Genomic DNA, 22,787 nt, shown 5'->3' with positions numbered 1-22,787 from the left:
TACTAAACTGTTTGAAAATAGCCTAGGTATAAAATAGGGCTAAAGTGGTTAATGTATGTTTTATAATGTAATAATTTATATCTGCAAAGTACTGTAACTAGTAACTAAAGTTTTCAAATAATTGTAGCAAAGTAAAAGTACAATATTTGCCTCTGAGATGTAGTGGAGTAGAAGTATAAAGCATGGGAAATTGGAAATACTCAAGTAAAGTACAAATACCTCAAAATTGTACTTAAGTACGGTACTTGGGTAAATGTACTTAGTCACTTTACACCACTGCGTGTTTTCTCTCTTTCAGCAGAACGTGTTCCTTCGGCGGGGGACCACTCGAGGGGACGGGACGCTGCCGTCGGGGACCAGTCGCACCGGAGGAGGATCGGTGGGCCGCGGGGACGTCTTCGTGGTGGACGAGGACACCGACCTGCTGGACCCGGCCCTCCACAACAACGGCGGTGGAGGGCGGCACGTCCCGCCCAAGTGGAAGCAGCCCCCCCGGCAGGACGCCGACGAGGGAAACCAGGAGGATAAGACCTCGTCGTCCTCCTCCTCCAAACACCTGGAGGAGAACGTCACCACGGACAAGTCCAAGGCCGAGTCGGGAGGAAGGGCGGTGCCCTCGTTCCCCGGGAAACCGTCCGATGGCGTCATCATCGATCTGGATTCGAGGCCCCCTCCCAAAAAGCCCCCTGCGGCGCGGCGTCCTGTTCCTCACCCCCCCGCAGACCCTGAGCACCCGGACGCTAACAAACTGGAAGAGGACGAGCGGGTGAGGATATCGTCGTCACGTGACTCATATGTCCTCTGTAGGCCTGTCACAATTATTACATAATCGTCTCGCAATTATTTTATATAATCGCAATTATTTTTGCATAATCGTCATAATCGTCATAATCAATTCCATGTTAAAAAAAATCATATATTTTCCAAAAAAATCAAAAATTGTGGAAATAGCAGATCTATAAGCTCAAAACACGTCGCGCTGCGACACGTTTTGAGCTTATAGATCGGCTATTTCCGCTATCAATGTTTATTTTTAAGTATAAAGTAATTAAATGTGTTATTTGTCATATCTGCCCTGTGCAACTTTTGTTTCCGAAAGCTAAAAGCCAAACAGAAATGTGATTTTTATTCATAATCCATTAATTTTCAACGACAGAAATGCAATTAAATCGTTCATCGCAATTATTTGATTGATAATTAATCGTCAACTTAAATTTGTTAATGGTGACAGCCCTACCCCTCTGGTCCCCGTGACGGGAACGAGGACGGACCGACGCAAAGCACCGACGGGCCTCGTCGCGGAAACACGGTGACGGTCGTATCCAGGGACGGAGACCTGGTCCTCGGCTCGGACGGCAATACGTACCGGATCCAGAGTGGTCCCCCGGGGAGAATGGGGCCCCCAGGGAAGGAAGTGAGTATAGTCTTATTATCCCCTTTGTGTTGTGTACCAATGTCCCTGTGTGAGAATTTGTGTTATGATTGTGTTAATTAGATGTGATAATGAGTAGAGCTACAGTAGCTTGACCTTTTCAAGACAATGAAGAAGTCAAGTTATGGGTTGCGTTTTTTTTCCCCGTTCTGAATTCCCATAGACGTGTTTAATATCGCGTCAAATAAGAACTGTGTTCCAAAAATAAACAAATGACCCCGGCGGTTTTACTCGTATGGATATGAAGCATCAACTGACGGTGAGAAAATGCTAATACATGAGAAAAAACAGAGCCACCTCCCTGACAATATCGCAGAGACCAACCCGATCGCCAGAGGAAACGTCCGCTTTGAACGTTTTTGAAATTCCGTGAATAGACAACTGGAAAACCCGAAATTCCGTGCATAGCCGCCTCGCATCTCCCCCATTGTGACTAAACCATTTCGGAGGCGCGCAGGCCACCGAGCGAGCTAAAGCGAGCGAGTTGCCGTCCCGAACGTTGCGACATTCCCTTGTGCCTACTCAGCGCCGTTTGAGTTATGTACCGATAGGCACAGAATCGTAAATTTTGTTGTGGGGACTGCTCTGCTTCCGGGTTTTTCCGGGTTGCGACTGGTTACGCCCACCGTGGGACTCGCCGTACATATGCACGGAATTTCTGGGTTTCTAGGCGACTATGCACGGAATGACATGCACTGGATCCGTGCAATGTATACTAATTCTCTGGCGATCAGGCTGCAGAGACAGTTTGTTTATTTTTGGACCACAATTCTTATATCACGATTCTATAATGACCCAATGTTATTCTCCATAGAGAAATTACTTTACGACCCAGGGGATGGACGAGTGACGTCAGGACTTCTGTACTCTGTTGTGCAGCAATAGGAAATGTGCAGAATATGAACATGAATTATATGATTTGTTTGTATCTGTATTATACAATATGTGGTTAGGTGTACACATAGATACACTTACATTACACTTTCACATCCAGTGCTAATGATGTACAGTAGCATGCTTAACAGAAATATTGCATCACTGGAAAATGATCTTATGTGTAATAATATTTATTCTTGGTCAACTGTGCTGTCAAATAGTTTTCTAATGTTGTTGTTGGATGAGTAAGAAAAGGACATGTGAATGAAGAAACGTGAACAAAGTGAAAGAGACTACAAACGCTGGTCTCAATCAATTACGGCATGAACGCAATAAAGAAAGTTGTGTTGGACACATGTGTTGCTCCACATGCCTTTGATGTAACGCTCTTGAACAGACACTGACATAAGTGTCGACGCCGTTTGTCACAGCGTCGGAGGACATTCATGACTTATCACTTCCAGACCTAAACGATTGGTGCAAGAGAGCATAGTCCATTTATACCGTCCAATCGGAGCGCCGTATACCTGCCAGTGCTGGAAAAAAGTACTCAAATGTTTTACTGAAGTAAAAGTATCACTACCGCAATGTAGAAGTACTCTGTTACAGGTAAAAGTCTGGTGTTCAAATGTACTTGAGTAAGTACAAAAGTATTGCTATCAAAATGTACTTAAAGTACCATGTAAAAGTACTGAAATGTTTGAAAATAGCAGATCTACAAGCTCACAACTGAGCTTGTGAGCTGTGAGCTTGTAGATCTTCTATTTTCAAATACTCTAGGTATAAAATGGGGCTAAAGTGGTTAATGTATGTTTTATAATGTATAATGTAATAATTTGTATCTGCAAAGTAACTAACTAAAGTTTTCAAATAATTGTAGTGGAGTAAAAGTACAACATTTGCCTCTGAGATGTAGTGGAGTAGAAGCAAAAGTATTGGAAATTGGAGATACTCAAGTAAAGAGCAAATACCTTAAAATTCTACTTAAGTACAGCGCTTGAGTACATGTACTTAGTTACTTTCCACCACTGTAATACCTGCATTCGGGAGGTGTGGTCGTGCTCGGGCCTGCAGGCGGCAGGGGGAAGACACAGAACAAGGCCCAGATTGCACATCTGGCACCGTCTGTCTGCGGACCCAGTGTAGTGGAGTCAGTCGCGCTGCTATAAAACCCTGGGATCACTCACCGCGATTACCGTGATGGATCCCGGCTGCAGGGGAACATGAAGGAGGTTCATGCCATGAATCAGAGCTTGTACTGCAGTGCGGTGTGGAGTGAACTGAAAGAATTATCCGTCAATCCCCCCCGTCCCCCCGTCTGCTTCTTCTATACCGCTGTCAGCCCCAGTGGACGACGCTTAATCCATTTACACCGGGAAAGCATCTGTGTAATTTTTTTAGATGTCTTTGGGCTATTCAAAAAATATACAAGCTCATAGCGCGGCACCGAGTGCCGCGCTATGAGCTTGTAGATCTGCTTTTTTTTTTTTAAATCATGAAATTTTTTGCAAATCTTTGAATATATGTTTTTTAAAGATTGAAAATGTGTGCAAATCATTGAATATATATTTATTTATTTTTTAAAGCAAATATTTTTAACTCAAATCTTTGCTTCTGGGGGACTCTACAAATGTCTTCTGTATCCTAACCGTTCTTTTGAAAAAAGCCTATATTTCTATAATATCAGTGGTTCTCAGATGGTCCCCCCATCTCAAAATATGTTGTTCCAGGGACCCCCCCCCCCCCAGAAGAAGAAAAGATTTGAGTTAAAAATAAATGAATATATATATTCAATGATTTGCACACATTTTCACGATTTTTCAAAAATAGCAGATCTACAAGCTCATAAGTGCTGCGCTATGAGCTTGTAGATCTGCTATTTTTGAATAGCCCAAAGAAATCTAAAAAATTACCTAACCCTTCCCGGTCTAAATGGGTTAATATGGGATTAGCTGGTTGTAGTGTACAGTACAGTGTAGGTGAGGAGAGGGCATCGCCGCCAGCCTGGAGACATCAGCTCTCTAGGAATGATGCAGGACAGGTGGCATTCCAGGTCATCTTTCAGTGACACGCAAATCCTGTATAACGTTCAACATGCTATTATATGCACTGCAGTCTGCAGGCCATGATAGTTATGTCTCTCTCTCTCTCTCTGTCTCTCACACACACACCCACACACACACTGCCACCATGTGACTCAACTATGCACGTCTCTCGGTTGCCTTGTTGACCACGTAAACATGCATTTCTTTCATGAAAATGAGACGCCAGAAAACCATGTCTCGTCCATATAAAAGCAGCTGTGACAATAACATGCATAGAGAAGATGTGGGGGGCGTTTTCAGAATCCTGCACGAGCGCGTTTTCACCGGTTGACATTTATGAGGTTGCTGGTGTTACCTGGTACCACACAGAGCCACGAGTGAGGCAACACGGAGCAGGGTTAAATGCATAGCCATAACATAGTTCTCCTTTTAGCCGGGGAAAAGCTTGTTATCTTTTATTGGCGTCTAAACTGTGAGGACGAAAGAACCGCATAGTTCTGGCTTTTCACTGACAGCTAGGCTGTGGAGTCAATGAGGCCCACAGAAGCCCCCCAAAGCTTGGGGCGGGTTTATAGGGGTCAGCTGCTCTGACTGGCTGTTTTCAGGCAGACCGTTTTGGTCTTTACAAAGGTGTGACCTTTTTAAGAGGGGGACAAAAAAGGAAGTGCTTTATTGAATTTTGGGGATATGGTGGGTTATTGGTCTTTGAGGTTTGGATTTTGTCATTGCAGTTATGATACACTTGTTTTACAAATTTATGTTATAGATAGGATTTATGTTTTTAGCTCTGCAGTTGCTTTTTTTTGTGTCCTACGTATTCATGCAACTTTTCTATGTATTCAATCATCACCAGTGATTTTTACTGCCTTTTTACAGGGTTGTCTGGGTGACCCTGGCTGGCCTGGGTTTAAAGGTGATAAGGTGAGCAGACCGTATACGTAACAGTTTTCGATAGCTTTAGTGGTTTCTGTGGTTTATGACCGAACGGCATACAATTATGTGTTTGGGCTAGTCTATTTGACCCTCTAGAACTTGAATGAGCCACTGTAAATTATGATTCTGAAATAAGAAGAGTGTATACGTTGTTTTACAACTCACCTTCACCTTTGGAGATTCATTTATGCACAGTCATAAACCTCTGTCTATTCCTCCCCTTACTCCTTTTAACTCTATGTGCATGTGGTTTTTTAGGCTGCCGTTCAGTGATATGTACATGAAATCAGTTCTTCTTTGTTTATGAAGTTGAAACTTCAAAATGTCTGCTCGGCAACACAGTAAAATCCTCAGTGTTGGAAGGTGACCTAATATTTTGGTGTAAACATTTTTTATTAAAGCATTAAAGCTCTATATCCCGACAGTAATCATTGCTTGAGTGTTTGTTCAGTACATCAGTTTATCTTCTCAGCTCTTTAGGAAACTGAAAATAATTCAGGTCGGCAAATCTTATCCAATCAGTAGAGAGAACTTCACAAAGATCACTTATGATAACGCTCCAGTTCCAATTGTATCTTCTAATTTATTTATTTCATCACTTCCAATGTCACCTGTTTATTCTGTATCCTGTATGAGTTCTCTCTCTCCTGATTGGATGAAATTTGTATCCCTGTATGAGAATGTATTTTTGTAGAGCTGGAGAGACGGGGAGACCCCTTTTTTTTACTGAACAAACACTTGATAGTAATGTTTACTATGGGAATATAGAGCTATTTAACACAAAAGGCTATTCAAAAATCAGCTATTTTTCTTTTTATTGTGAAAATGTGTGCAAATCTTTGAATATATATGTTTTAAAGGGAACATTTGTAACTCAAATCTTTGTTTCTAGGGGTTCTGCAAATGTCTTCAGTTTTTTGAAAAAAAAACATGTTTCTGTAATCAGTGGTCCTCAAACCTTTCTCATGTCAAGGACCCCCAAAATGATATGTATTTGGCTGCGGACTCCCCCCATCTCAAAATATGTTGTTCCAGGGACCCCCCAAAAGCAAAGATTTGAGTTAAAAAATTTCGCTTTAAAAAAAATATATATATTCAAAGATTTGCCCACATTTTTACGATTTTTCAAAAATAGCAGATCTACACGCTCATAGCTATGAGCTTGGAGATCTGCTATTTTTGAATAGCCAAAGAATAAAATAACCGTTAAAGTGGTTACACATTTGCGTTCCTGGTTTTAAAGGGTTAATCCATACCTCTGAGAGTGCACAAAATGTGAACGGTCTGTTTGTTTACATTTCTTTCAGAATAAATGAACACTCTGGATTTTTTTTTACAGTGAAGCCATTGTGTCTGTGTGTGTATACAACCTTTCCTCTTCACCTCGTGCAGGGCAGGACTGGGTCAGAGGGCCGTCCGGGGCGAAACGGCGACCAGGGGCCTCCGGGACTGCCAGGTTTACCTACGCTCTACTTGTGGAAAAACACTGCAGAGGAGTGGGCCGCCTTCCAGGTATAAAGATGATAATCCTGCACCGCAAAACCCTTGTTAGTTTAACTCAAGACTCTAAGCATGGAGGTTTAATCTGTCTGCTTTTATACTCAGAGTTAAATTAACAAAGGATTTCACCGTGTAATGCGCTCACACACTTAATCGGTCCGACTTGATTTTGCCATCCCATTTCAGTCAAAAATCACTGTTTGTTTTTGTTTTGTCGAACTTGAGCACCTAGTTTGAACCCTGTACGAACTAGTATGAACTCCGGATATACGTACTTGAGCAGGGCTGGTTCTAGCTCGTATGGTGACCTAGGCGAACCCCCCTTTAGTGCCCAAGCCTCCCCCGAATACGCACACACACACATAGACAGGGTCTACTCCCCCTCATAAAAATAATAATTGTTTAATACAGTTCACAACACCAAAGTACGTCAGATTGGTTTTCTAGTGATAATATTACAATACAGCTGGATATTGTTGCATGTATTCCATACACAGCCATACACACTCAATGCATTTTCATGGTGGGATTCATCTCGGCAGCATTCTAAATGTTTGCGTGTTAACCCCGCATCAACCGCAATGCACCTGTTCATGTGTGTGTCCCACACATGCGTTCATTCATTGAAGGAAGTTTACATGTGTCTAGTGATGCACTCCATTACATAGACTGCATCACCTCCCAAAAAGAACAAATGTACAAGCGTCGCGTCGCAGTGGAATGTGTGGATACCTTGGAGAATTTTGTTTGTTTTGTCAAGCAAGCAACACCGTTGCACGATGGGGTATAAATCACGCTGAACGTTACAGCAAACGTAATCATGTGATTGGAATGTGGCAAGGAAACATCTGTGAAACAAACATTTGGAAGATCCATCTTAATAATGATCTTCGCATACGAGAAGACACGCAGCGTTTCGCCGGGAGGCGGTCCCCAGGTTCACCGTGACTCCGGCGCAAGACACCTGACTTCTTATTTTGAGGGCAAACATTTTTTTTTATATATTCACCACTTCATCCTATAGGGGAAACACTGAGGCTAGTAATAGGGTTTAAATGGTTAAAGTTGTATGCAGTGGTGTAAAGTAACAAAGTACATTTACTCAAGTACTGTACTTAAGTACAATTTTTAGGTACTTTTACTTTACTGGAGTATTTCCAGTTGTCTATACTTTTGCTTCTACTCCGCTACATCTCAGATGCAAATATTGTACTTTTTACAATTATTTGAAAACTTTAGTTAGTAGTTACTTAGCAGATATAAATGATTTCATTATAAAACACACATTAACCACTTTAGCTCTGTTTTATACCTAGGCTATTTTGAAAATAGCCTATAATATTCCGGACTTTTACTTGTAACGGAGTACTTCTACATTGCAGTATTGATACTCATCATACTCTTACTTAAGTAAAACGTTTGAGTACTTTTCCCACCACTGTTTGTATGCACTGAGATATACAGTGAACGTTCTTGGCTAAAGCGTCCATGAAATGACATCTCAACCTCCAAATAAGATGGCAACATCTTCTCTGTGCATTCTGTAAGTGCAACACTTTATACACAAGACGCCGCCAACCACCCTGGCTTGGGAATACTTCCACTAGGTCAGGGGTCTTCAACAGGGGGTCCGGGACCCCTAGGGGGTCCTCAGAGTTACTACAGGGGGGGCTGCCAAATCTTTAATGTGATTACATTAACCACTAGCATCCCGTTTCTGAGGAGAACTTTTGCCGAAAATAGCGCTGCGAGACGTTGTGAGCTTGTAGATCGGCTATTTTTGGCAAAAAGATATAGGTGTAGAGGGGGAAAAAAAAGAGCAGACCAAGTAAAAAAAAAAAGAGTTTAATCTGCAACACAATGTTATACAATATAGTGGGGGTCCCTGCTTCATCTCTCTCTCTTTTAGGGGGTGCTTGGCCTGAAAACGTTGAAGACCCCCTGCACTACCTGATAAAATAAAACAGACGCTTTTTAAATCAGTCATACCGGGCCAGTGAAATCCAAAGCCCCCCACACACCCTAGACCAGGTGATTTCTCCCTGCATCATCTGCTACCCCTTCGTATATAACTCATCATCCTTCATGCTACACAGACATGCATGTGCATCAAATGTAACCCACATATTACTGTACTACACATACAGTACATCGAAGCCCCCCCCCCAGCACCAACGTTGAATGTTTGACCCCGCGCCAGTGGTGCGTGTGAGCCCCGTTGCTCTTCTCTCTCATCTGTTTAATGGCTTTACTATGGTCGTACATCTGTGGGCTGTATAACGCAGCCAACCCGCTATATCAGCGTGATGGAAAACGGCATCGACGTTATTGAATAAAGATGCTGCGGAAGGAGAACGGGGTGTGGGTGGGGGAGAAAAGAAAACATGGATAGGCTGTTGTCTTTTTGCTTCTTTTTTTGTTGTATGCTTTGAGGGTCCCAGGGAGTCCCCTAGCTTAATGATTGATAGGAACCAAATGGGTCTGTAACAATGAGGATTATGCAGTGTCGATTGGGGTCCACAGAGATGACAAATCCTATCAAATGGGGGTTTGTGGCCTAATGCAGTGGTTCTCAACCAGTGGTCCTTGAGGGGGGTTCCAGGGGGTCCCCAGCAAAAGGTCTTAATACATTTTCACCCCTTTATCCATATTGTATACGTTGGCTATTCAAAAATAGAAGATTTACATGCTGCAAGCTTGTAAATCTGCTATTTTTGAACATTTTCGAAAAATCTTGAAAGTGTTAGAACATTTTTTTTAAATTTTGCTTTTTTTTTTACACAAATCTTCTCTTCTGGGGGGTCCCTGGCACAAAACATTTTCAGATGGGGGTCCGCGGCCAAATATATATACATTTTAGGGGTCCTTGGCATGAAAAAGTTTGAAAACCACTGGCCTAATGCATATCAAACTAGGAACCTTGTTGAGAACCACTGTCACTGTACTACAGTGCCTTCCTTACTGTACCTATTACATCTATTGAAGATCAATGGTAACACACAGATGAATTTTTAGCTCATGAGACAATGACAGTGAAGAGAAGATGAAGGCCGTCGTCACAGGTGATGAGTTTATGAGCGCTTTCTAGAGTTAATGTTTTTATTTCTTGTTATATAATCTTTGATCCATACATCTGCTCATCCGTCCATCACATTCGTGATGAGTTTATGATGAATAGGGATTAAAGTACGAGAGAGAAGGAAATCTACATGGACCCTATTTTCTTACTTTATTCCATCAATAGGTTATGTGGTTATGAGACTTTTTGTAAAGGAAGAAGCTTTTGTCACAATAAAGCTCAGGTAGCATTGTATAATAGTCAATGTTTTACAATTGTTTCATGTCTACGGGCCTTCTTTGTTTACTATGTGCATTTTTCTGCTGAATAGAATAGTGTACATGGAATAACTGTAAAACCACACTATACACGCAGGTCTGTGTACTTGAAGTCTTATTGTGTTGAAAGGATATGTTCAAATACTGTTGGCACCATTGGAAAACTGCATTGAACTGTGATTTAGGCCCAGACCACTGGCCTAGCGGTCCGGGCAGGCTTTAATGTAGCCTTGACAGCGCATCGTGGGTTCGAGTCCCGTTCCCGACGATCTTTGCAGCATCTCTTCCCATCTCTCTCCCTGTTTCCTGTCCATCTCCACTTAGACTATCAATAAAGGCAGAAATAGCCCCAAAAAATATCGTTAAAAAACGTGATTTAAGTAGCCTACTGTATGTGAAATGAATTATGACTTTTTTCCATAACTGATCTAGAATATGTCTTTTAATTTAACTTTCACTCTCCTCTGTAACTACATGTGATGCATTATTCTGTTATTCTCTGCAGCAAACCAATTTCTACCAGTTGCTCCACGCGGGATGGCCTGTAAGTATGCTGTGACTACCTATACAGAGGCTGGCCTGTGGTTGTTGGAGTTGTTGTTAACTTGTTATACTGTAAGTTCCTCTTTAGCTGACATCGAGTATCTTCTCCCTGAGCTTTCAGAGCAAAGAGGGCCTTGAAGGACCTGCCGGGGAGGTGGGAAAGCCAGGCATACAGGTGAGACAATTAGTAGTGATTAATTATGTTTTGAATAAATCATATGGGAAGATTCACATTATTTCCCTGACAAGGACATTTCCACACAGTATTATAATGACAGTGGCTCGATGGATTGCTTTAATCATATGCAAACGTTCAGTGAAAATAGGCAAACATTTCATTTGGCGAAAATAGACGATCTATAAGAACACAAATAATCGTATTGCATTGCGATGTGAGCTTGTACATCGGCTATTTTCAGCAAAGAGATTTGGTGTCGAGGGAAAAAAGGAGGGGACCAAGTATAGACACCAGGTGTACCCCGGTCAACAAAGTATAGGGTTTATAGGAGCAGTAAGTGATATATTATGTGTTATTATTTGTTATTATTTTGTTAGAATGAGTGCTATATATTCTGGTAGGAAATATTGCTATACATAGTGTTTGTTCATTACCAGGGGTCTCCCTGTATCACTTTCACTAACATTCACTGTCCCTGTAAAAAATATAATCACAAACCATTTCAACCTTTGTTTTTATGCTTTCCCAATCCAGGGACCGCCAGGTGAAGCTGGGGACCGTGGCCGACCAGGGATGGCGGGGGAGATGGTAAGCACAAATGTCATCAATTCGAACCTGCTAAAATGTCCTGCTTAAAAAAATTTGAAATACCACATAGCGGTTGTATGCCTCTGCCAACCATTTGCCATTTATATCCGTGTCTGTCCAGACCCATTGTAGTGAAGGCTTTCAAAGCTAGTTAATGAATGTGTTTTATGAGGTCATAGTGACCTTTGACCTTTTGACCACCTACTTCTAATCATTTAATCTTTAAGTCCAAGTGGACGTTTGTGCCAAATGTCGTGAAATTCCCTCGAGGCGTTCCTGAGATATTGCGTTCACGAGAATGGGATGGACATCAGAAGTCGCAGTGACCTTGACCTTTGACCTGCTGGGGGCTGGAAAAAGCGGTTCGAGGAGCCCCCACCGGGAGGATGTAGCGCCTCTATCCTACTCTTCCCCGCTGACAGGTGCCGCCCCCACCCATAGAAGTACATGCAGTGGCAAATAAATTATATACAGTACATACATAGGATGCACAGACAGACAACAGCCCAGACGGACGGACGGACGGACGGACGGACGTACGTACAGATACATGTACAGAGGAACTGTCAAAGGGGAATCTGTACTGGGTGCTCTAAAACATAAATACATAATGAGGCAAAGACAACAATTCAGAATTCCAAGTATGAGAGATTTTACTCGAGTAAAAGGAGCAAACTTTACACAAAATCATCATGCAATGGAAATCCAGTTTGGTTTCCTGAGGTCATGTTCTACCACTGGTTAAATAGGCCTGTTTCAGACACACCCCCTCAACACCAAACACAGACAGTTTTCACATAGAGATGTTAATTTAGTCAACAAGCATGATGACAAAACAAAAGAAGGTGCCAGCTTGTCTCATAGAAGCAGGGTGGGGTCAAGCATAAGAACATTTTATCACATTAGTTCATTTTAAATGTTTATATTCAAATATCCTTGACATTTCCCCCATTTTAACATTTAAAAAACCCTTACACAATAATACTCATAGCATATCGCAGGAATAGGCGAAAAACCCATATTCAACTTCACAGGAAAATTCCTATCCAGCCCAGCTCAATTAGCCACGACCACCCTTCCGGCCAACGACATGTAGAAGTTCCACTTAAGTCCTTTAGACCTCCCTCTTCAGGGCGCAGTCCTAGGCTGGACCCCTTTCCATCTGAGGTCTCTACCCAGGCTCCCCTGGACAAACATCTCAGTCTCCTGCTTCCCGGTGTCTTCTTTTCAAAAACACCGATCACAGGAGCACCACTCGCCTACTTAGCTGTCCTTTCGCTTTCAGCTTATGATGGCCTGACTGTACATTGAGCCAGGCGCGGCGACCAATAATGGATTTAATGCCTATGCGACCCGACCGGCCGGTGACCCAGTCGATAGCGATCCCTTACTCAAAGTGTGATTGGCACTCTGAGCAGGAAACCGACGGTCTGATCCCTATCCCACTCTCGCTATGGGTATAGAAACTTTAACCGTTTTCACCAGCCTTGCCTGTAACCGGTGAGCCCTCGCGCTCTCTCCCGGTTAGGTGTGGACTGTCATCCACGCACCATGTGCTGCCTTACACCTAGCGGCAGTCGGCACATCGACTAGACGAAACCACGGTAGAATGTAAACTCATTCTTCATTAGACACGGGGGCCTTCAGTCATCTCCCCAGCACTATAGCGTGACTTTAACGTGTCCTCGGAAACTTGCGGTCCCACCGTCGCCTGTTGTTGTCAAGGGATTGGAGAGCCTACCTCCTAACCTCAACAACACTCGCACACACACACACACACACTCATACAAACCATTCATTCTGTGCTAGCTTCGTTGTAACTCTGTACAACAGGACCCTCAGGCCGGACAAAAGTCCCCCTGAACAGACAGCCGGCGACCGTTTGATTGATTGATTGAATAACTTCTATACAAATACATGCAAAAACTAAAAGAGTCACTGAACGCATTTACACAATCGACTAAACATGATCTCCTAATGGTTTGAGTGTGTCGGCTTATGACCACTGCGTTTCCTCGACTGACGTTAATCGGCAACACTAAAAAACATTCCACCAAGAATACAAAATCTAAAAGATTAAAACACGTCCACAGCCTCCATTTTTCCATATATTGTATCCTCAAGGACGTATTCAAAAAAATCCAGCAAAGTCCCTCCAATCTGTGTCATGCGCATGAAGGCGAGACATTTCAGTCTCCCTACATATAGGCCATAATGCCTATGGTGATCACAATTCATCACTGATACATTAGAATCCTGAAAAAAAGTAATTCCTCATGTACAGAACACCCAAACAGAGACCTCAGTACTCACCCCGGATGGCTGGCTGAGCAGCGAAGACTGCCAGGCCACGACCACTCTTCCCCACTCAGCCAGCACCCGTCCAAATCGTTCAATGATCTCGCCGGACTACCTTCAAATGTCAAAGGGGAATCTGTACTGGGTGCTCTAAAACATAAATACATAATGAGGCAAAGACAACAATTCAGAATTCCAAGTATGAGAGATTTTACTCGAGTAAAAGGAGCAAACTTTACACAAAATCATCATGCAATGGAAATCCAGTTTGGTTCCCTGAGGTCATGTTCTACCACTGGTTAAATAGGCCTGTTTCAGACACACCCCCTCAACACCAAACACAGACAGTTTTCACATAGAGATGTTAATTTAGTCAACAAGCATGATGACAAAACAAAATAATTTAAATGTTGCATAGGTGCCAGCTTGTCTCATAGAAGCAGGGTGGGGTCAAGCATAAGAACATTTTATCACATTAGTTCATTTTAAATGTTTATATTCAAATATCCTTGACAGAACGGACGGATGGACAGACGGACGGAAAGACAACGCAAAAACATAATCCTTCCGCCGGCCATGGCTGTCCGCCGGTGGAGCCATACATTCTTAATACAGACATAATTAAACTCACTAAAATGACGCCATCTTCACAATCTTTGCACTTATGCCCCCTTTGCTCCGTTTGTCTCTGTTGTGCTGTTTAAATTACTGTATTATGTTTTTATATCCAATACTGAAAACGAATCCAAGCAGTTGTTGCTGTGCGGCCATTAAAATGTGAATCTAGACGCTCTCTACATCTAAGCATAGCATGTGAAGAAGAGGGAGTGTGGTTCAGATGGAGTGGATATTTGCAAATCCCCAGCATGACATAACTATGCTCATAATGAGAAAATGAGAGACAAAAGTATTTTTATGGCTAAATTAAGAGGTTCCATATTTTTTTGTCAGAGAATTTGATCAAACTGGGTCAGAGATGACCCAGATTTCACTGTTTTATAACGTTGTTTAATAGGCATCACATTTGCTCAGCGAGACATCTCTTTCTCTCTTCCATATGGCCTCAACTTCTAATTGAAGAACTCTGCGGGCTAAAAGAATTCTTTTGGATTAGCAGTTTGTAAAACTGGAGATATTTGGCATTTTCAGAGCGTCACATGTCGCTCTCAACCGCTCATCTGTCTCTGAATTCACGGAATCTCAGCGTTTGTGTGTGTGTGTCTGTCTGCTTGTCTGTACTTCACATATCTCGAGCACCTTCCGAAATATCAACTTCAAACTTGGTGTGTGCATGGCTGAGGACCCAAGGGAGGGTCGTGCCCAGTGTGAAGTCGGTTGGATCAGCGGTTGTCCAGAAACATCTATAAATTGTACTTTATAGATAAAAGTAATCGACTTCAAACTTACCAAAGGAGCATGTGTTCCTGAAGGGGCATGCATTACGACGGGCATCACACTAGTATACATAAACGTAGAACTTTAGCGAGCTTGCTCATGTACTGTCTTATGCTTAGTTTATACTTAGTTGCACACTGTTGTCGTGTGCCACAACTTATAGCTTATCTAAAAGCTCTGAACGCGTCGCACTGTGACGCGCTCTGAGCTCGTAGATAAGCTATTTTCTTACAGAAATATATATGAAACAGGCTTTATTGTCTATGGTGGCATGGTGTTGCTCAGGACATGCTGGATGAGAGACAACTTCACTTCAAAGCCTGGTGTGGTTTTTTAGAAAACTGTAAACTTTTTCCCCTCAGACAATAGCCAGGCAGTCACGTGCGCTCTGCGTCGCACCCACGTGGCATGGTGAATGGATCCATTTATTTTGTTTGTCTTTGGCATGTTTATAAAAGCATTTGTTGAAAGCAACTGCAGTTAAATATAAACTGTGTATACACAGTATGTGTAAATATAAGTGCGCGTGACAGAATTTCTATTCTGTTCATAGCATTAGCATTATTATTGTGTCTAACCACTTTTAAGCCTGGCATCACAAAATTGGCAATGATTCAAAAATTATGATTATAGCAGATCTACAAGTTCACATGGTGATTTGTGAGCTTGTAGATCAGCTATTTTCGCATGTTGCATTAGGTGGCCACAGCGTGTGTGCGTGTGTGTGTGTGTGTGTGTGTGTGTGTGTAAGCGTGTGTAGTCTGAAACCTGTTCCAGAAACCGCTCGTTAAAACAGCGCTCAACTCATCCATCAAACTACTACATCTACATGTTTAATACTGTGTCTATTTAACTGCAGGCCAACATCTACATGTGTATTACTGTATGCATCAAACACTGTCCACAGCCAAGATCTGACAGGTGGTTTAGACATTCCTTCTGGTTCCGAACATGTTTTCCACCTGTCCTCAGTCAGAGGCATTGAGACAATAAAATAAATCTAACTTGTGGACAATATGCTGCCTAGCCGATGTCTAGCCAAAGGCCATTTGACGAATTGCTATTAAAAGTTATTACTGGAAAAAGCCAGAGCCTTTGCTACTTACAGTACCTTTATTAGAATCACTGCCAGTGTAGACATATAATGCATGTATTTTCACCTAAAGTAAATCTGTTTTGATTTGCTGCAACCTCCCCCGCCATTAATATCTCCATAAATCATGTGCTGTTAATGTTTTCTTTGACAATTCTTGGCCGACTAGCCTACAGTATCTGCAAGTGAAATTATAAAACGGGGGCTCTCAAAGTGGGGACTCCCATGGATCCTTGAAGAAGTAGATAATGAGTTTAAACCACTGTTTCCCAAACACTGGGTCGGGATCCAATTTTGAGTCGTGGACCAATTTTTGCGTTGTGGTTGGTTTGTTTCCTACACTTTTTTTAATTATTTCAAAAGATTAAAAAAAAAGAATTGTATACATTTTCTAAATATCAAAGAAAACCCATGAATAATAAGACTTAGGAAGTCGGGAAAATAGCAGATCTACGCCACATCGCAACACATTGTGAACTTGTAGATCGGCTATATTCCCTTGTTCGGGTCTTGGGGAAACATAACATTTCTCTTTAGCTTAAAGGTTTTGGAACCGTGGTTTAACCCTATTATATTTTGCGGCTATTAGAATATAGGGGGTTCCTGGCACAGAATCTTTACAAAAGGGGGTCCGTGTGGCCAAATACCAATGTTTGAGAACCATTGCACTAAAATGAATGAATGAATGTATACTCACATAGTATGTTTCCAGTAGTATGCTTGTTGACAGGAAGGTGTGTTGTGTTGCAGGGTGAGCGAGGCCACAGGGGGGTCCCTGGCCGACCGGGGGTACCAGGGAGAGATGGGGAATGTGGACTGGATGGTCAGCCTGGGTCACTTGGACTTCCTGGACCTCAGGTGGGGGTCAAAGGGCACGACTCTGTGAAAAGTGATTTAATGTACATCACCTGTGCCCGAAACATCCAGATGACATCATCTGCTGAATAGAATAGCCTCTGGATCACAATGATCTGTGTGTAGTGGCTTATGTTCTTATTACTTTAACTTTCTTTCTATCTTTTTTCCCCCCAAAATAAATTCTCCAGGGTCCACTGGGATACAGAGGAGAGCCGGGTTCCAAGGGAGAAAAAGGCGACGAGGTACGAGATCCAACATTAAATCTGTTTTGTTCTTTAACACAGCAAAATTAAAGGGTTTTAATTCAAACTCTCAAGGATAGTTCTGATCAAAGATTGGCGACGAGCCAAGTTGAAACATGCAACCACAATAGAATACAAAAGAACTGTGCTTTGCAACATTCTAAAACTGAACAGTCCACATCACGGTGACGAGCAGAGGTCGTTTCCCGTTTCCATAGCAGCGGTATTTATGACTAATTTCAAGCACCGGTCAGCACAACAACCTCTCCTCCTGTATCTATTTAGTTATATATTTTATATATTCTGCTTTATTTATATTATATTGTGTAGTAGACAACCAACTATCTCAGTCCCTCCGGGCCATGGGATATAAACAGCAGACAGGTCTGTCCCTCCCGGGGTACGGGAGCCAAAACTTGTGCGAAATATCTGACAGTATGTCTAGATAAAGCAATAATCAATGTGTTTTGTTTTGTTTTGTTGTATTCCTAAACACTACATGGAATAAATGGGTTGTGATGCCATTTGGTATGTCAGTGCTCTGACTTTGGAGGGGCGTCCCTGTGGGATATGGGAACATAACAGTTGTGACAGATAAACAAAGAAATCATAGTAATGGCTGTGGCGTTATGATTATGCTCTGGAACTTGTTGCTAGCAATTCAACAAGTGGAATCTCATGAGACTCAACCGGTCGGCATCAGTCAGCCTTGGACGGGGTTGTTCAGACCGCTGCAATTTTTCCAAAATGGTTTCATTCCGTCGCAAATCTTCAGTCTCGACTAGGCTGTACAAACATTGCGGGCCGATTTTCACACTTTCAAAGATTAATTAAAACTCAGGATGTCATTGTGAAGGGGAAAGGGGCAGACCACACTCATTAAGTTTTTGGGGGGACTGGACACAGTGACAAGGAGCATGAGCCTGCAACCAACATTTTTTATTATAGGTCTGCCATTTTTAAACCATTTTGATCACCAGCTGTTCAAATTGTTGCCAGAGAGGATGTTTTGAAAACAGCAGTACAGTACTTGGACACATAATCCAAAACAACTTCAGCATGTGTCCCTTGAGCATGGATGGGTTCCAGCATGAGAATGAACAGGACAGTGGAAATGCAAACAAATATGTCTCTGAAGGCGTCATGATTTGAATAAATACATTCTCCTGTACTGTATATCACATACACACAGGGCTGTGTAGTGCAAGCACTTGGAAGTGGGGAAACTTCTATGTATCAAAACATTGGTGAATGAATGAATGAAGGAAGGCATTTTCATGTCTTGTTTTAAGACCATAGAATTATAAATAATAGAGAGGGCACCGCATATCCCCTCCCATCCACTTGCATTGAATTGCTCACCCAGCGCATGGGCCGAAATCACCCCTTCTTCCGGGTTGGGAAATGTGATGGGCGAGGCCTATTTGGGGCCTCTGCGACGCGTTTTTTTTTTGTGTCACCTCGTGCGCAGCCCCGTGCGCAAGCTTGTGCGTAAGCTTGTGAGTCGAGCCCATTGGTTGAAACCGTTTTTGCTCGTTCATGTACAGTACAGAGCCATAAAGAGAGTTCTGACACTAGCGTCGACTCCCATTGTAAGAATGGAATGCGGAAGTGCTCTGTCTATCTCAATGAGATAGTTCCAATGTTTGGAACTATAGCCCATAGGAGCCCGCTTTGCGGCGAGATCAAAGCGTGTCGTTACTCTCTTTTCTACACTCTGGTACAGTGGCCCCAGCTGCAGTACCTATGAATGGCCAGCATGTCCAATGCGCTTCAATGCAACCACTGGGTTCTGGGGGCTTCTCAATAACTGAAAGCTTCACACAAAGGCAAATATTGAAACAATAATAATTTGTAACACAAGAGCCAACATAACTATGTCATTCTCTTTGTTTGCTTATCCCAATATTTATCTAAGTAATCAGCCAATTTGATGATTTGTGTGTGTGTCGCTTCATTTAACTCTGTGTACAAATATAACCAAATGGACGCATACTTACGGGTCTATTATGTTACATTTGTACACTATTTTACATGTTACAGGAAATGAACACTATATTTAACCGTGTGATTTGAACCTGACTGTATACATCTTATCATGTGTGGCAGAGTATATGGACGCTGTCTGGCAGAAACCTTGTATCTCCATATTTCAACCTTTTTCATGCCATACTTCGTCGTACAAGGGTGTAACGCAAAAGTAGCGAAAATAGCCGCTCTACAAGCTCACAATGTGCTAGTTTTGCTACTTTAGATTTTTTGGGGGGAAGTGAAAGTGGTGTTTTTTTTAATAAATATTTAACCAATGAAAAGGAGACAAGAGCTTGTAACTAAATAATAACTACAATGGATCCATCAGAACAGAGGTTCTTTTCTCCATTTCCTGAAAAGTAACAGTTTTGGACAAGGTTTCCACCCGACAGCGACAATATAAAATACTTGAAGAGGGAGGTTTGATACTGTAAATAATTACTTTATCCTCTACTTACCAAGGGTCGTAATGGAGCCAAGGGTCCAAGAGGAGATATCGGTGGAATTGGCGAGAAGGTAATATTCATAGAAACACTTTGTATGGCCTGTAAGTCAATGCTTGCATTATTAGAATGTATGACAAATTTGCATGAGATAACAAGTAAAAGAGAGCAACCAACATAATGATGCAGCTTTGGTTTCATCCTGATATGACGTATTTGGATGCACATCATATGAATAAATATGTACCTAAATGACAGTGTGCACAGTGTACGATTCCAAAGTGATGTTGAGTTAATGAATAAGGACAGAATGGTCCACATCATGGATCCAGGCCCATATCATGTGCAGAATATGTAGCAAATTATTGTTATGAGAAAATGTCACTTTAAAGGCAGTTGTAATATGTTCATCAAACTTCTTTCTGGTGAGTTAAGAGCATTAAGATGGTTGTACTGCCACCTAGTGGCTAAACCTCATACAGGAGAGCTAGGGTTCACTTACTATACTTGCACATAATCTATAACATTTGACTACACTTTAACCTTATGCTGCCTTCCTCAGATATTATTTCTGAACAGTCTTATCCATTTTCTTTCAATTGTATTCTTCATCATCTTATATATATATATACACACACACACACACACACACACACACACACACACACACACACACACACACACACACACACACACACACACACACACACACACACACACACACACACACACACACACACACATACACACACACCCCTATCATATCCCAAGGGGGAACTTCAGTTTTCAGCTGCACCCAGCTGAGTGCTGCCCACAGAGGAGCAAACCTTTTACTGTATATGGATCGTAGTGCAACACGGTGTGAGCTTGTAGATCAGCTATTTTCGCCCAGCAAATACACTAAAGCATACAGTATGTATATTGTAAATACAGTACTGGTGTTTTCAACCTCAGGTGCATCCACAAGCACATATTCATGCACACATTCACCCACACAGCATAAACAACAAAGCATGTGTACTGTTTGCTGTTCACTGTACTTATAGTAGCTACAGTATATTCTGTTCCAATTTGTGTTCTCTTCTATGTTTAGGGTTCAATCGGTCTGCCAGGTGCACCAGGCCTTGTGGGTCCAGCAGTGAGTTCCTTTCATTTCATTATGGTAACATGTATCTCTTTTATGTTTCTGTATGAGTAGGGTGGGAGCTAAATGAAACTTACACAATTAAGACTTGTTGGAGCCAAGATGTCTGGAGGCAAAAAAATGTGTTATATCTTAGGTAGGAAGCAAGTTGCGCCTACAAATAAATGGCCTCTATTCTTACCTTGTGACCTTAATAAATTAATCAATAGAAGAATTGTATTAATAGTTACTAGCCTACTAATATTTATACTATTTGTAATGTTTATATATCATTTTGATTCATGTCAGTGTACGTTTCAGATCCATATTATTTACCTCTCAGCGTTGTGAAGCAGGTTAATGTTTTTAGACGAATGTTGAGGTGTCATGTACTTTTTTTCATAATCAGGAATTGTTCTCCTGCATAGTACACAGTCAATCAGGCATTTCTGGTTCATAACTTGTACGTATTTGAGTGATAGCTCATGTTATCAGTAGATAAAAGCATAAAGCATATTTTTTGATGCTTCCTCCAGGGACCTGCAGGTATCCGAGGTGGTTACGGGCCAGATGGACCCCCAGGGCCTCATGTGAGTTTACTAAATTCTTTTTGCACTAAATCTTGCTCATGAAAATATCTCTGGCTCAATATTTTCCTTTCTTAAATGTGAGACATTCAGGCTTAGTTTGACCTTGAGTTGTTGCATTGGTCTTAACCACTCAACCGCTAACATCTTCTTGATCATTTCGATCTACTGTACATCGCAGCTTGTAGATCTGCCATTTCTTTTCTTCTTTTTTCTTTTCTTTTCTTTTTGACATGCCCGAAATTGGGACAGAAAGCAAGTGTTTACTTTAAGGCACTTGATGACAACAGCATCATCAACTAAAAAATGTCATATACAGTAACAGCCTGCAGGTGTATTGTAATGCATGTGGTTCTCAAAGGGGGGTCCAGGGTGGACTCTCAGGGGTCCTTGAGGGGGTTCCAAATGGACCCTTACACTTATAGGTCTGTAACTCTTGAGAGTGTCCAAAAGGACCCGTAAGTGGCCATTTGGTTCCATTTGTACACTCTGAGTTATAGGAGTCTTTTAATTTTTTTTATTTTTTTGAGAACTAATGTTTTAATGCAGTGGTTCTCAAACTTTTTCATGTCAAGGACCCCCAAAATAACCCCTAGGGGTCCCCGGACCTCACTTTGAGAACTATTGTTTTTAATGTATGATGGAGGGGACCCTTAGTGGGTGTAAGTGAAGCAGTGAAGTCTCATTGTGTGCTTGATGTTCCACCAGGGGGAGAGTGGACTTGATGGCCTACCGGGATTGCCAGGCCCTGTTGTAAGTACAGTAGATACACAGACCAGGCTGCAAAATGTTTATGAAGTACCAATCATATAAATGTGTGTGTATGTGTGTGTGTTATATGGCCCAGGGTGCACCAGGTGTGACGGGATCAGTTGGCGTTCAGGGAGCTAACGGCTCACAGGTGAGATTACACCAAACATTTTCACCTATTTTAACAAGTCACCTGGTGTTGCACTCAAATCACGTCCTCAAATCTTTGTACTTGGAAAATATACCTATAGAGTGAGATACAATCTAGACTCTCAAGTCTGTCTCTAGACATCTCCAGCTCAACTGGAGTCTGAGGATCTGTAGAGTCTGTATCAAACTCTTCCTTGGAATAAGTGACAATATCTTGACCTTAAGAAGATCTAAATGGTCTAAATGTTTCTTTTATCTTCCAGGGCGATATGGGGCCTGTTGGTGTTGTGGGCCCTAAAGGCCCCCAGGTATTATGTTTCTTTGGCTGCATGCAACAATGTAAGAATCTTCATATACATTACATGTGTATGTGAATACATCTTTGC

At 42.0% G+C, this 22,787-nt stretch overlaps 1 protein-coding gene across 1 annotated transcript in view; it reads left to right on the top strand.

Annotated features, from left to right (window-relative positions):
- The window catches only part of LOC308078855 (uncharacterized protein), a gene marked incomplete at its 5' end in the record, with an annotated part of 216,942 nt that overhangs the window by 103,715 nt on the left and 90,440 nt on the right, over positions 1 to 22,787 (top strand). Inside the window, 15 exons of the mRNA XM_080420199.1 lie at positions 302 to 766; positions 1,232 to 1,414; positions 5,230 to 5,274; positions 6,679 to 6,798; positions 10,628 to 10,666; positions 10,787 to 10,840; positions 11,378 to 11,431; positions 16,968 to 17,075; positions 17,264 to 17,317; positions 19,811 to 19,864; positions 20,885 to 20,929; positions 21,451 to 21,504; positions 22,210 to 22,254; positions 22,349 to 22,402; positions 22,665 to 22,709. Coding sequence (XP_080276325.1) covers positions 302 to 766; positions 1,232 to 1,414; positions 5,230 to 5,274; positions 6,679 to 6,798; positions 10,628 to 10,666; positions 10,787 to 10,840; positions 11,378 to 11,431; positions 16,968 to 17,075; positions 17,264 to 17,317; positions 19,811 to 19,864; positions 20,885 to 20,929; positions 21,451 to 21,504; positions 22,210 to 22,254; positions 22,349 to 22,402; positions 22,665 to 22,709 — 1,419 coding nt within the window. The remainder of the gene's footprint in view (positions 1 to 301; positions 767 to 1,231; positions 1,415 to 5,229; positions 5,275 to 6,678; positions 6,799 to 10,627; positions 10,667 to 10,786; positions 10,841 to 11,377; positions 11,432 to 16,967; positions 17,076 to 17,263; positions 17,318 to 19,810; positions 19,865 to 20,884; positions 20,930 to 21,450; positions 21,505 to 22,209; positions 22,255 to 22,348; positions 22,403 to 22,664; positions 22,710 to 22,787) is intronic.

The sequence above is a fragment of the Gymnoscopelus braueri genome, assembly GCF_963280865.1.
Source record: "Gymnoscopelus braueri genome assembly, chromosome: 22".
Lineage (NCBI taxonomy): Eukaryota > Metazoa > Chordata > Actinopteri > Myctophiformes > Myctophidae > Gymnoscopelus > Gymnoscopelus braueri.
The sequence above is the reverse complement of the archived record's forward strand: the minus strand, read 5'-3'. Positions and strand labels throughout refer to the sequence as shown.